At 41.7% G+C, this 15,871-nt stretch overlaps 1 protein-coding gene across 1 annotated transcript; it reads left to right on the top strand.

Annotated features, from left to right (window-relative positions):
* The first annotated feature begins 3,493 nt into the window (after window positions 1–3,493).
* On the top strand, window positions 3,494–11,643 carry LOC149298862 (glutathione S-transferase P 1-like). Its single transcript, XM_089486739.1, has 9 exons — window positions 3,494–3,540; window positions 5,184–5,317; window positions 6,580–6,708; window positions 7,735–7,770; window positions 8,561–8,667; window positions 9,364–9,451; window positions 9,608–9,711; window positions 10,931–11,038; window positions 11,455–11,643. The coding sequence occupies exons 1-9, from the start codon at window positions 3,494–3,496 to the stop codon at window positions 11,641–11,643; spliced, it is 942 nt and encodes a 313-aa protein (XP_089342865.1).
* The last annotated feature ends 4,228 nt before the right edge of the window (window positions 11,644–15,871 follow it).

Below are 15,871 nucleotides of genomic sequence, written 5' to 3'. Positions count from 1 at the left end.
GTAACGTTATTAATTTATTTTAGGACGGCTTGTAGATCTGCCTCAGTGCCTCTCCAAAGAAAAACATATTGTCAATAAAACAACCATAGATGACCAGGTCGCCTTCCAGATGCCAGTATTAAAGATTCATGGTGCAATCAGGCCTCCCACTAAAACAAACAGATCAGGCAAGGAGGGTATGAATAAGAGAGGCGACAAAGAGACCAAAGGTAACTCTCAAGGAGCTTCAAATCTCCACAGCGGAGATAGTATCGCTTTCAGCATTCACACCACAGAACTGGGCTTTACAGAAATACGGCCAGAAAAAAGCCATTGCTTAAAGAAAAGAAAAAAACAAATATGTTTGCTGTTCACCAAAAGGTATGTGGGAGACTCTCCAAACATATGGAAGAAGGTGCTATGTTCAGATGAGACTAAAATGTAGCTTTTTGGCCATCAAGGAAAATGCTAGGTCTGGCTCAAACCCAACATCTCTCATCACCCCAAGAACACTATTGCCACAGTGAACCATGGTGGTGACAGCATCATGCTGTGGGAATGCAGGGACTGGGAAACTGGTTAGGATTGAAGGAATGATGGATAGCGCTAAATACAGGGACATTCTTTAACAAGTATGCGTGATTGAGGGAATGAATGAGTATCTGTGAATGAATGAATATCTGTGAATGAGAATGTTTGCGGGAGTGGGAGGGATCGGATACATATGTTGCGGGAGCGGGTAGGATTGGACACACATGTTGTGGGAGTTGGCGGGAGTGGAACACACACCTTGCGGGGGGTAATGGTCAGAAATACAGCGGGAACGGGATTAAGAAAACAGTCCCCTGCAGGGCTCTACTACAAAGTATTGACTTTGGGGGGTGAATAGTTATGATCAAGTTTTGTTTTATTTCTTGTTTGCTTCACAATAAATGGTTGTGAAAATTTTGTGAAAATGTAATGATGCTAACCCCCAACAAATCCATTTTAATTCCAGGTTGAAATGCAACAAAATAAGAAAAATACCAAGGGAGGTGAATACAATTGACCTGCTGGGTGGGGAGGGGATATTCTTACGTATCTTTGGGAGGAAGTAGAAAATGTGAATCTTTGGATTTGGTATAAAACAGGTAGTTCATCTAATGAAATAAACTATGTATTTACATCATTTAATTGTCTGATTCTTTTAAATAATACGTTTACGTTATAACTAAACCTCTACTCTTATCGACACACTTTATAATTATTTCAGGGTCCTTTATAGTTTCTTTAATGCAATGCTTTTCCACTAAAATTCCTTTTGAATCTATTTGGCTTGTTGTATCTTTTGTAAATCCTTAACCATTAGTTGGCCAATTATTTTTTCGATTAATCAGATAAAAAAACAAATGTAAATTTTTCATTTATTTAAAATAATTTAATAAACAAACAGGATGGTAAAAACAAACGGCAGAATAAAAAATGCATTTCTTGTTTTTATTTCCCAACCTGCCCCCCAATTATGCATATTTGAGCCCAGGCTTGCCACACTGCCTCCCAGATATGCCACATACCCCCAGATATGCCACACCACCCTCCCCACATATGCCTTATATACCCTATATGCCTAATACACCCTGATATGCCTTATATACCCTATATGCCTAGTACACCCTGATATGCCACATAACCCCATATATGCCACATATACCCTATATGCCTAATACACCCTGATATGCCTTATATACCCTATATGCCTAGTACACCCTGATATGCCTTATACCCCCAGATATGTCACTCGGTCCTCCCCAGATATGCCTTATACCCCCCAGATATCCCATAGTGCCCTCATAGATTCACAGACCCGTTCACAGCACACTGATGCAATACTTTTATAAATAAATACAGGATTAATCTTCACTGCTCCCAGGATTTAGATTCCCTTTACTTTGCCCCCCATTACCTCTAACTGCACCTTAAGTTAACCTTATTAAATTAATTAAATTAACCCTCAGTCCTCAGCATTAAATTAACCATAACTGCCCCTAAATTAACCCTACACACCCCATCAACCATAACTGCCCCTAAATTAACCCTAAACACCCCATCAACCATAACTGCCCCTAAATTAACCCTAAACACCCTATCAACCATAACTGCCGCTAAATTAACCCTAAACACCACATTAACCATAACTGCCCCTAAAATAACCCCCACTTCCCCTAACTTTCAGCAGCCCACACAAAGTTATACTCACAGTTAGATGAGTCCCTGAGCAGTGTGGACGCTATAAGGGAATGGGTGGGGCCAATAGTCGGTGTGACTGCAGGGAGGGACTGTGAAGCAGAAAGGGGCTGGGCCAATTAGAGGGATTGCAGGGAGAGACTGTAAGTAGTAACTGCTGTGAGTCACACTGAATGAAATGGATTATAAAACGAGGGTTATTTTTCAGAACATTTTTAAAAAAATCGATTCAACTAATCGATTATGAAATTAGTTGGCAACGATTTTCATTATTGACTATCGATTTTATCGATTAGTTGTTGCAGCCCTATTTCTCACAATTATATTGTTTAAAAAAACATTTCTTCAAATATATTTTTCCAATAAATTTCTGTACGTAAATATAGGCCGAAAAAGAATTAAAATGTTCTTCAAAGCTTTTTTCTGGGTCCCAGTCAATATTTTAGAGCTAAGGTTAAAAATACCTACCTCAATTTCACCAACTGATTTTTTTACTCTGAACTATACTACTTTAAATTGATTATGTTTTACTATGTTGTATCATACGCCCTGCTCTATTACCTCCAGGCTTCTTATTTTTTTATTGGAATATTTGAGGCTAAAAAGATCACCTATCTTATTGCCTATGTTCCTGCTCCACAAGGGGTGGTTTTATCTTGTGGGTAATCTACCAAGGTTTTTCAGTTATGATTTTATTATCAGTCACTCATATGAAGCAGTTTCCAATTTAAAAAGACACAGAGGCTCATATTATGCATAACTTTCTTTAATTCCCTCAGCAGCAAGAAGGAAAAACATTTTTTTTAAACCAATCACAACACACTCCTCAGTAAACACTACTCCCATTATCAACACTGACTACAATAAACTCCTCTTTCTTGCTGCTTCCCTCAGGTTTTTTCATTACAGTCCCCATCTACCATACGTGCCAATATGCCTTATAGGGATTCCCTTGACCCTGCTGCCTCTGCTCCCTCAGGGTCCGCCCATGAGGCCAGACAGCCACCGTCACTATGCACTATAGATCAGCCGTCTGACTTAGATAACACAATGTCCAGGTCTGTCACACAGGCAATTGAGACTGCTATGGGGCTCATGTCATCTAATATTGCTGACTCCATCACATCTACCCTGAGAACTGCCCATGATCCTGCCTCAGAGGAAGGTATTAATGCTACCCATACCGTGAACCCGACCAGTGCAACCGGCCGCAAGTTCTCCTGTAAATCCAGACATGCTATACCACCTGCCTCCAAAAAATGTTTAACTGACATGAATGATCATGTGAATGATGGCGCGCTACAACCACGCAAAAGAGCCCAGTACCGGGCAAAAACGGTACGGAAGTGGAAGAAGGCAAGAGCCTTACCTGATGACTCTGATTCCGAGTGTGATTCTGAGGCTTCAGTGGGGTCAGAGGAGTCCGTCCCAGACATAATGTTGGATGAGGACACCTCATAGTTTTGTCCATGGACTATAACCGGGACATACCTGCTCGATCCTCAGGGCGAACCCGTTTGACTCGGACAACCTCCAATACCCATGTTCCCAGACTAGTTTCCAACCTCCAAGCCTGACCCTCAGGCAAAAGGCATGCTATTCGGTGATAGCTTTGTAAAGGAGCTGGGCTCCTTTGTACAAACATTTACTGCCTTGGACAAGGCCCAGGCAAATATGAAGCGAGTCTTCCATCCCAACGTTTTCGATAGGACGGGCAGATGTCTGGCCAGCTGTTATCAATGTGGACCAGTCCATGGTTCCTGAGGTCCCAGTTTTTCCAGATAGTCCTTTCAAGAGACCTGGACTCCAGCCACCCCCTTCTTCCCACAAAGGAGTCGTCCTTGGCAGAACCAAGGGGCCAAAGGCTCTTATCAGTCAAGACGCCCTTGCGGTAAGTCTATACTCATTACCTGAGATCCCTGAGGTAAAGGTTGGGGGGAGACTGAGATATTTTCTCAGTTCATGGACTATGCTGACCTCAGACACATGGATCCTACAAACAGTGACAGGCTAACACATAGAGTTTACATCCCTACCTCAACAGGTAGTGTTGCCAGGTACCATTCAGTTCTCCCCTCAGGACCAATGTCTAGTTACACAAGAGGTTCAGGCCCTGGCAAGCAAAGGTGCGATAATTCATGTCCCTATGTGCTCTCAGGGGTTTCTGAGCAACCTGTTTCTGGTCCCCAAGAAGGGAGGGGGAACTTGTCCTGTTAGGCTGTTGAACGAGTTTGTCGTGTATCGGGACTTCAAAATGGAGGGGATTCACTCCCTGCAGGATTTACCGAGAATAGGAGATTGGATGGTCAAGCTCGACCTACAAGATGCCTACCTCACTGTTCCTATAACAGAAGCGCATCAAAATTCCCTTCAGTTAAAGTGGAATGGCCAGAAATGGCGCTTCACTTGTCTACCATTTGGTCTATCCTCAGCCCCTTGGTGCTTCACCAAGTTGTTAAAGCCAGTAGTCGGATACTTACACAGGAAAGGCGTCTGCGTCATCATATTTTTAGATGACTTGTTGATTATGTTCCAAGACATGTCGTCCGTATATCTCCACCTACAGTGGACCACTTCAATCCTTCAGGAACTAGGCTTTTTCATAAATTGGGACAAGTCAGTACTCTTACCTTCACAGTCAATGGAGTGGTCGGTCCAGGGTTCTTTGCACCTGCCACAAAAAAACTGCCACAAAAAAAACATTTTTAATTCTGCAGTGTGCCCCCGGTATATGCATGTACCAGGTTTCTCTGTAGTTATAGAGTCCTATAGGATACATGCACTTTTCAGCTGTCAAATGTGAAATTTTGACCATTTGATTTTATGGGCCAATTGTCTAAATTTGGGGACAACCACAATTTTCCTTGACTTGGCAGTCCATTTGCAATAGTGGACCTCCAAGGCTGCATGGCAGGTGACATTTTGTGCCAATTTCTGACAAAGTTTTTGTGGGCATTTTTCTGTATATTTTTCTTACGCAGTGCACTTTATATGAAAGATAAAGAGAACTTATGGGTAGTAGCAGGTGTTATCGAGCCCTCCAGCAGCCCTTGGGCTTCCCCGGTAGCGCTAGTGCCGAAGCGGGACGGCAAGACCCGCTTCTGCATGGACTACCGTAAGTTAAATGACCGGACTACGACCGACGCTTACCCCAAAGATCCAGGCATGAAATTAAAAAGCTAACATTTCAAATACCCATGGGTTGTCTAGCCTAAAAAATATATATTGCCTGATGTGGTAAATGGAATTGGCCGGATTCAAAGATGTCCCATTAGGACATGGGCCCAGACTGACCAGATGTCAAAAAGAAAAAAGGTGCACCTCCCATAAGTGCCCTTTTAGCTCCTAACCAACCCGACAAACCTGACATGGGTGGTATCATTGTAAACATATTGGGGTGTGGTTTGACAGATTCAGGCACATACTTTGAGGTTGCAAGTTTCCTCCTTCTTGTCCCACTGAGGGAGGCGGTGGTACAAAAAATAAAAAACAGCATGTCCTTGAGGGGTTAACATATTTTATACTAGATAAAGCAGTGGTATCGCTTATACCTTGGACAGGATAATAATTCTTACATATCCACAATCTCTTTCTAAACAACATTTGGTGGTATAAATTGTTTTACCCAAGGATACCAAGCAACCCTAAATGGGAGTTCGAAAATGTTTCACCTTGACTGCCTTTTCAGCTGTAGCTCTAGAAAAACCAATATATAATTGTCCATGACTCAATACAGGTTGGGACAAATCCCAACCATTAGCAAACATGAACCCTCCATTAGCAGACATGAGCAGTATCAATTAACCCCCTCCATTGCCAGACATGAGCCGTCAGGCAATTAACCTCTCAATTACCGAGACATGAGCAGTCCCCAGGAGCCTTTGATCGCTCTTACAGCAGCAATTCTACAGCATCAACAAGTACACCAGCGTATGGCATTCCCAGCTGCCACCTAATGTATCGGTTTGTCTTAGTCTGTCAGTTCTAGTTTTGTTATACCCCTTGAATATATGTATTGTAAGAAGTGCTGCGTAAATTGTTGAGCTATATATAAAAAAAAAACTAATATACTGCTCTGCTTGAGTCGGGGGAGTAAGAGCAAGGCGTAAGGGAAAAGGCAAGCTGGGCCTGCTTATGCAGCTACTCGTCTTGCCTATGTGGTTCTTAGCTGCCAACACAATCTATGTTGCACTTTGTATGCTTCTATTCATCCCCATACATGTACAGTACATGTTGTATTGCAGATTTAAATCATAACTTTACCTCAGTTTACGCTTGTTATATATTTGAGCGATTGCGTAACTGCTGCTTACAATGTCACCCCGCAATTACACTTTCTCTCCCCGCCCGCGGCCTCACTGTCTTTTATTTCCTCAGGGTGGGGGCGTGGTTTGTTGGAGCTAACCGTGTCACGCTACCTTGTCTACAAATTGGAGGTGCGTAGCTACCTGGAAGGAGGTTTATTGGTCGAGCTGCTTCTGACCAGCAATTCATCACCGACAAAAAGTAAGTAGGGTTATCTATAATAGTAATAGGCATAGTCGGTCATATTTGTTGCGTATGCCCAGGGCAGTGTTTTAAAAGTGGCCCGAGGGGCTCTACATGGGTAGCCTAGTGGGCGTGTTAAAAAATCGCTTTTAATGATACTATGAGCTCCTTGTTGCGGTCCTGGGGGTCTTTCTGTGTCAATCTGTTGGAGCGTTCGTGTGTTCAAACTCCACGTAACCAAACCGTTCGTTAGTTCTGCAAACGACTAGGTGATGACAGAGAACACGGAAGGTAAATTCACTTGCAGACCTAGTGAATGCTTCGCATATGTGGGATTATCTCGAAAATCAAAACTGGGGAAATAAATTGGATGCATTTGTAAGTTTTCCTTTTGTTGCACTAGTGCTTATTAAGATATATTTGTAAAACACTAGCATATTATGTAAGCCATTGATTGCACTGATTTGTATTCGTGTAAGACTGTGGATTGCTAGTGTACTTGGGCATACTGCCCTGGGCTGGCAAACCAGGCAACTGTCCAGTGGCTGATGGTTCCTGCGCTTGCATTTATTGTCCCCCAGCAACCGAAAGGGTACAATGCATGGCCGCCGGCTGGATGTATGCTGCCATGCCCTGCTAGAAACTAAGGTCAGCTGCCGAAGGCTGGTCTTAAGGTGCCAGAGCTGTTTTCTTCAACACTTCGGTCCTGGGCATGAGACCCACTAAGAGTACCGGTCTTCACAGCAAGCCCATGAATGCTCCTGTTTGCAAAAGTGTCCAGGGGATGATGGGCCAGTCCAGGGGATGATGGGCCAGTCCAGGGGATGATGGGACAGTCCAGGGGATGATGGGACAGTTCGGATGTTTGGTTCGGTAAAGAAATGTTAACAGCACATTGGAAAATATTAATCAGATAAGTGCAGTTTGCTGTATTTTTACCAGGAAAAATATTTTCCAATACTTCTAAAACCATCCCTTGTGTAGAGCTACTGTACCGAGCAAAAGGTCTTACCCCTTATTTTTCTTTTTATTGTGCTTTTGCAGTGCCTGAATACACCATTATATACTTCAGTGTCAGAGGTGAGTGTAAAATCACTTTTGGGACATCCATTAAATGTTTGGAAGTATTTTTCCCAGCTCAAGTTTATCTTTAGGTCAATTCCAACTCATTATCAAGCCATAATTTACCTTTAAACCGTCATCCTAATAATATGTTAGTTGTTCTCAGTTTATAGTCTTATCATGTGAGTGATTTTTTTTTTTCTTGCTGCTGCCCCTTTGCTTACAGCTCCATTTTTCCCTGTAGTTAAAATCTTACTGACCACTTAAACTATAAGATTGTCCTCTCCATTCAGTTGCCTAGATAGTCTTGTTTCCTATTGAGAAAAGGAAGAAATCTTGGTTCTGCTCCCGCTGTATGCTTTGTCTTGTTGTGTGTGTGTTTAAATGCCCACACTTGTCTACCCTGCATAGGACAACTTACTTTAGATTTATATAAAAAAAAAAAAAAAAAATGACTTGGTCAGGAAAGACAGATGGATCTCAATGTGTATATTTTGGGGTAGAAGGAATGTGATACATAAATAGGGGTTTAACAAAGTACAGAAGGGTAGATTATGTTAACCCCTTTCAGTCCCTTATAAACGTACCAGTACTGTACTAAGAAGCCCTTTAGGACGTACGTAAGGAATGCAGATGGGATAAAAAAAAAAAATTAAAAAAAGACAAATCCCTCCCCCGTTAAGTTATTTTCTGAATTTTGCTGGAACTGTAAAATGTTTTATTTGGTCTTTGCTCAATGATTAATCTAGAATAATTGTATATCATATCCTTCAAACTCCCAACATGGTTATTTCTGGTGGTTTTCCAGGGCGTTGTGAAGCAATGAGGATGCTTCTGGCTGATCAGGGCGTGGAGTGGAAGGAAGATGTTATAAGTATGGAAGCTTGGGGGCAAGGCAATCAAAAGGCTAAAGCGGTAAGGCCGTGGTATAAAATATTCCTGAATTAAAAGTGGTAATCTTATAGCCGTATAGTTCCGGTACCATGCAGAGTATCTCTACTGGTCATTGTGATAAGGTCCTGTTAACCAGTTGGATGTCTGGATAGGTTTTTATTTTTTATTTTTTTTGTTTGAGATGCCACCTAGGTCCACACTATTGGCAAGAGTGTAGTTGTGAAACGTGAGGCAGCAGTAGGTGTGTGGAGAGGAGTTAATGGGTGTAACAGAAGCTACATTGTCTGGAAGGTCCTTGGATGTTGCCTGCTTCTTCTTGATATGCTACAGAAGAGTATCCATCTTGGTTTTCTGAGTAAAATGCAGCTCTAGAGATTTCCTAGTAAATCTCATTCTATCAATATGTAGTGACTACAGATGGGTAGCCATATCACTTCATCTGTACTGCAGTAGAAGTAATAAGTGTGTGATATAATATGTTAGCTGTGCCTAGTTCCCCACTAGAGAACGGTGGTATGGGGTTTTGTTTATGAAAGTGAGGAGAAGTTTAATGGTGGTGAACAAGGAACATGAACCATGGTCCTGACTGCCACTCTGACTCTGAAAGCAAATTCATGATGGCATGGTTGATAAAGGAGTTTTATGACCAATCAAATACTTTTTATTTATTTTGCCCAAAATTGCTCTTTGCCTAGCCTATTACTTGTTGTTTTGCAGGTATTTGGACAGCTTCCTGGGTTTAAAGATGGTGATATTGTTTTGTACCAGTCTAATGCCATTTTGCGCCATCTTGCCAGGAAACATGGTAAGCCACCTTTTTAGTTTGCCCTTTCATTTCTGTTTCTTGAATCGTGTGCCCAGCCAGTACGGTTGTCATTTTTCTCACTCAAAGCTATTACTGTAACCAGAAACTTCAGCTTTCTTGAGCTCCACTTAACTGCAATTGAATGTTTTACTGCAGGTCTGTATGGGAAGCAGCCAAATGACGCGTCTCTGATAGACATGATGAATGACGGAGTAGAAGATCTTAGGCTGAAGTACATCCGTCTTATCTATCAGAACTATGTGAGTGATGCTCTGAGGACAGACAGGGCTTTTATTAATTTTAGATGTACAGTTGAGATAAAAAGTTTGCATCCCCTTGGAAAATTGGTAATATCTGTACCATAAAAAAAACCAAAAAACAGTAAACTGGCAAAACACATTTATTACTTATTTATATTCAACTGTAGGTCATAACAGAAAGGCACGATCATAAACCAAAACATGGCAACAAAGAAAAAAAATAAAAAAATAACCCCTGTTCAAAAGTCTGCATACTCTTAGTTCTTAATACTGTGTATTGTCCCCTTTAGCATCGATGACAGCGTGCAGTCTTTTGTAATAATTCTCCGAGGCTCCAAATTCTTGCAGGTGTTATAGGCTGCCCATTTGTCAGAATGCCTCCAGGTCATGCAAAGCATGCTCAGTGCATTCACGTGAAAGCTAACAAACTTATTGACTATTTATACACACTAATTGCAATTTAACCTCTTAATGACCTATGACGGGTCATGCAAAAAATTGTGAGTTAACGACCAATTACGTGCCTGGCACGTCATGACGTTAAACAAATTATCACTTTTCTTCGCTTAAATGGTTTTGCTGTAATGCCTCGATGTCGGCATCAGAGCCCCTCCCCGGGGCTTCAACGTCCGCCTTGCACTGTATGGCCGTTTTAACAGTTTAGGAGACGATTAACGATCGCTTCCTAAACTTCAGTTGTGTAGCTGAAATGCCTTTATAGTGAGGCATTCAGCAACACCGAACACCCACCCCAGGACATGCCGTGAACCCTCCAGAGAGCGGTCACAACCACCACTGCGAGAGATTTTGCCACTTGCAAGATGGCAGCGTGTCCTTTAAAAGAAATGCAAGTATTGCATTCAACCATGCAAGTCAGTGGAGCCCAGCTTTCTAATTGCAATGTGATTAGTAAAATAACGGGTTTAAAAGAGATTGGGGATAAGAAATACCCAAACACCTTGTACTCTCAACTTTAGAAACTTCTGCTGTAGGAAGTGCTTGATTGACCCTGTATTGAATATACCAGATGTATTTAATCATCTCACCCACTGAGTTACATAATATGCAGAGAAATATGCCAGTGTTAGATGTTCAATAATGACTGGTAATCTGAGGGAGCCGGAATTTAAGCTTATGTAAAGTTCACCTTAAATTTATAAACTTTAAGTTCTAGTTCCACTATTTTCTTTCCTATTGAACACTTTCTTCTCTTCTACAGGAGGAAGGGAAGGAAACCTACATTAAGAATCTCCCTGATGAATTAAAGCACTTTGAACGTTTTCTCTCAGAGAATAATGGAGGAAAAGGCTTTCTTATAGGAGAAGAGGTGAGGTTTGAGGCAGTGGACCTATGTTCTAAAGCTACCTAGAATATCTGTGGTTTGGGAATATGAAATATGTGAGTTTAGTAACTCTTTCAAAGGCTATGGTGATGTTGATATTGGCAATTGCTTATTTTTACAGTGCATTGACATGTTCAGTTCCGCAAGAAAGGCACACAATATAGTTATTTTTTCAAGATGTTAGAGCTGAGACGATCCCCAGGGTAAACAAGTTATCCAGCTAATGGGCATAGCATTACAAAGCATTGTTGAGCCAGGCCATGACCAGTACAGTATATGGGATTTGGTGAGAGTCTCCAGACTGGTTCTTCTAGGACACAAGTGATGTTAGCAGGTAAAGTGTTATAATTTTCTTGTTAAATGTAATCCATGAATGTGACCTTGCATTGTCTGTCTTCAAGATTTCCTTTGCTGATTATAACCTTGTGGATCTTCTGCTCAATCACCTTGTATTGGCTCCAGAGTGTCTCGCAGACTTCCCTCTTCTCTCAGCATATGTCAAGCGCATCACTTCTCGACCCAAGATCCAGGCCTTCCTCTCCAGTGATGCCCACAAAAAAAGACCAATTAATGGCAACGGAAAGCAGTAACTAGACTAACAGCTGTTTGTGGTTTCTCTGTGTGTCCATTACAGTAATAAACTGTTCACGAGTCAAACTGTAGATCTGTCTGTGTCCTGAACATCATGATACCTTTTAAATGTAGTTAGGCTTATACACAACACGTTATCAAGGGTGTGCACTGCAAAAAATAAACTTCTATTAACTGCAGGTTATATTTGAAACATATTTCAAAGCGACTACCAGACTTGATCTTGTCATGGTAGACCCTTCCTGTGCAATCGCTTTTGACGGTGATGGATTAAGCTTTTATTGGTGTACCATATTTCGACAGGTGGGTGGGGAGCCTCAAGGCCTGGCTTATCATGGAGATAGCTTGCAAAGCTAATAAATGGGCTTAGTTTTATCTTTATTTATATAGCGCCAAGAGGTATGACAAGACTAGAATTGACAGTCCAGGGCTTGAGTGTTTGCCTTTTCGTATCCAGCAGCTACTGTTACGCAAATTGCCAAAAAAAAGTTCATGCTGGTTCTGATAGAAAGGTGATAGAAACATTGCAGGTTTTTGCGTATGAGGCTACGTAGCCACAGACCAGTCAGGGCGCCCATGCTGACCCCTGTTTACTGCTGAAAGTGCCTACAATGGACCCGCGAGCAATAGAACTCTTCCACAGAGCAACGGAAGAAGATGGCCCGGTCTAATGAATCTCACAAATGGCCTGGTGGGTGTGTATTCTCCACATGGAGAACACATAGCACCTTGATGCAACTTACAGGATTTAAACGATCTACTGCTTATGGCATGGTGCAGAGCACCTTCATAGAACTAGTGGAGTCCATGCCACAAAGGATCAGGGCTGTTTAGGTGGCAACACAATATTAGGCAGGTGGTTGTAATTTTATGGCTGATCGGTGTATATGTAATACAATATATACTGTATTTGCTCTATTATAAGATGACCCTGATTCTAAGGCACCCCCCCCCCCAAGATTTGAATATTAATATAGAAAATAAACACCTGAATATAAGACTACCCTATGGGGAAAAAGGTTTTATTAGTAAACATTAATTCACATGTAAACTGTTTTTTAATATTAAATAAAAACTGATTGAGAAAAATGCATTTGCCAACCTGGCCCCCAGTTATGCGCATCTGCCCCCCTATATACCTTAAACCCCCCCCTACGCCCATTGGACAGAGCTACGGAATTTGATGGCGCTATATAAAACAATAAATGATAATATGCAACTTTGCCCCCCATATATGCCCTATACCCGCTATAAGCCACTCTGCCCCCTAGATATGCCTTATACCCCCCTATGTGCCACTCTGTCCCCCGACTGTGACTGAGCACCGGAAGGTCATGTCACGCCAGCGGAAGTGCCGGGCAGAAGCGGAGGTTGTCTGCGTGCATCGTGCAGATGTACACCCGCTGCCAAGAGAGGAGGATCCAGGTCTCCTGCAGCTCTGCGGGGGACCCTCCTCTATGGCAGCCGGTGAACGTCTGTGCTATGTGCGCAGACAACCTCTGCTTCTGCCCGCCACTTCTGCTGGGGCTTCTACGAAGGAGCCCTGGAAGGTCATGTAAGCCCAAAAGGAAGTGCCAGCAGCAGCGGAGGTTGCCAAAGAGGAGGATCCAGGTCCCCTGCAGACCTCTATTTGAGGTCAGATTATAAGACGAGGGGTATTTTTCTGAGTATTTGCTCTGAAAAAAACCTTGTCTTATATCCGAGCAAATACGGTATACATACACTGCTTAAGGGAACACTTAAACAACACAATGTAACTCGAAGTCAATCACACTTCTGTGAAATCACACTGTCCACTCAGGAAGCAACACTGATGGACAATCAATTTCACATGCTGTAGAGGAAGGCATTGATGCTATGGACTGGCCCGCCCGTTCCCCAGACCTGAATCCGATTGAGCACATCTGGGATATCATGTTTTGCTCCATTCACCAACGCCACGTTGCACCACAGACTGTCCAGGAGTTGGCGGATGCTTTAGTCCAGGTCTGGGAGGACATCCCTCAGGAGGCGTTGTAGGGAGGTCACGTGGAGGCCACACACACTACTGAGCCTCATTGTGACTTGTTTTAAGGACTTAATTACATCAAAGTTGGATCAGCCTGTAGTGTGGTTTTCCATTTTGATTTTGAGTGTGACTCCATATCCAGACCTCCATGGGTTGATAAATTTGATTTCCATTGAGGATTTTTGTGTGATTTTGTTGTCAGCACATTCAACTATGTAAAGACGCAAGTATGTCATACGATTAGTTCATTCATTCAGATCTAGGATGTGTAATCTTAGTGTTCCCTTTAATTTTTGGAGCAGTGTATATCAAAGGAGAAATATTAGAACAAGAGGCCATAGTCTAAAACTGGAGTGTCAGAGGTTTAGATACAGGGTAGTTTTAGCTTACAGAGAGGGTGGGAGATAAATGGAGTAGCCTCCCAGAAGTGAAAGAAACTAATACAGTGAGGGAATTTAAGCATTCATGGTATAGGCATAAGGGTATCCTGAATCTCAAACAAGACCAAGGACCGATTAAAGGTGCTATTCCACATAAATGTTTCTGTCCCCAACATTCCTGGAATTTTGATATTATGTACTAAAATGAAATGCGTCTTAAATTAGCTTATTACCTTTTTAACCCCTTAATGACAAACCCTGTACATGTACAGGCTCAAATGCATTGTTTTCAATGGGTTTATGGACCGCCCATTGTCCTTAAGGGGTTAAAAATAACATCCCATTTTGCTGTATTTGCCTGTTGTTTAGCCTACCCAACTTTGACATCACAGAAAGGGTGTTACTTTCTAATCCCTTTCATCATACCTATAACACAGAACATCCCACTTAATCACACTCACTGGCCATCACTGTAAATGTGAATTGGTAAAGCTTTGCTGTTTCACATGCATAGAATGGCCAAGTGGCCCATGGCTATAGGTGGTCAGACTGCTCTGATGTAATACATAGAGGAGGGCTTTGGAGAATTGATAGGACTGTTCATAGGCAACTGTAGTATTTGAACAAACTTTATTAAAAAGCATTAAAGATAAAAACAAAATTATAGATTTCTTTTGGAACAGCTATAAGGTCTCTACATCAGAACAAATGGGCGGACTAGATAGATAGTTCTTATCTGCTATCGAATTCCAAGTTTCTTTAAACATTTTCCTAGTCTCCTTTGGGAAAGGACTTCACAGGCAGGATTTAGTGAGTCCACGCAGTCCTCACCTCCTGTTTCTCACCCCTTATCCAGCTAGAATGTAAGTTCCTGCGGGAACAGGGCCCTCCATTCGTCTTGTATCTGTATGTCAATTGCTTGTCATTTTGTACTTGTCGTTATCTGTAAAATGTTTACCTTGTACAGCGCTGCGGAATCTGTCGGCGCTTTATAAATAAAGTATAATAACAATAACAGAGTGAAATCAAATGTGACACCAAGGCAGAAACTTGTTCTGTCAGGTAGACTGAGGAATCCTCAGTCTTGGTGATATTGATCTTCAGCTGGTGGGATGCCATCCAGGATGCGATTTCAGGAAGATAGGTGGGAGGGAGGAGGTGCAGATAAAAATTAGTAGAAGCTGTAGAACTGAGCCATGCAAGGCACCAACACAGAGGGGTAGGGGAGAGTGGCAGAACTGTATTAACCAAAAATCACTTGAAAAAAAATGGTTTTGAAATAGCAAAATACTACTTGCCCTCATTGCCCTATTACTATAACCAAAAACATAAAAACATTGAGTATTTTGAAACTTAGGACAAATACTAGAATCTACTAAGCAGGTTTTTTCCACTTGCTTTTTTAGAGGAGTAAAAATATTTTCAAATAAAAGTCAAAGAGCTTTTTTCAATTATTCACAATATTTTATATTTTTTATATAGTAAATTAGATTATATGATAAAACTAATGGTATCTAGATAAAGCTCCTTTTGTTCTTAAATAAAAACAATATACAATTTGTGTGGGTACACTAAATAAGAGAGAAATGTTAAAACAGCCATTGTCACAAAGGGTAAAAAATAAAAAACAGCCCTGGATATGCAGAAAATGACCGTAGGGAGCAGATTTGCGGTATGGTGCATTCCTAGAGGGTATGATTTGTTTTAGTTTGCACAGGTAAAGTATTAGTTTGCATAATTAAAGTATCCATTAAAGACACTTCAGCCATCATTTGGACCTTATTGAGCAGAGAAAAGGTCCCTTTAAAGGTCCCTTTAAATTTGTGGTGTCACCCTTGC

The sequence above is a fragment of the Sceloporus occidentalis genome, unplaced genomic scaffold (genome assembly GCF_023333645.1).
Source record: "Sceloporus occidentalis isolate IW3139 unplaced genomic scaffold, rSceOcc1.0.p SCAF_30, whole genome shotgun sequence".
NCBI classification, from domain to species: domain Eukaryota; kingdom Metazoa; phylum Chordata; class Lepidosauria; order Squamata; family Phrynosomatidae; genus Sceloporus; species Sceloporus occidentalis.
Note: the sequence above shows the minus strand (reverse complement) of the source record. Positions and strands in the feature narration are given on the sequence as shown.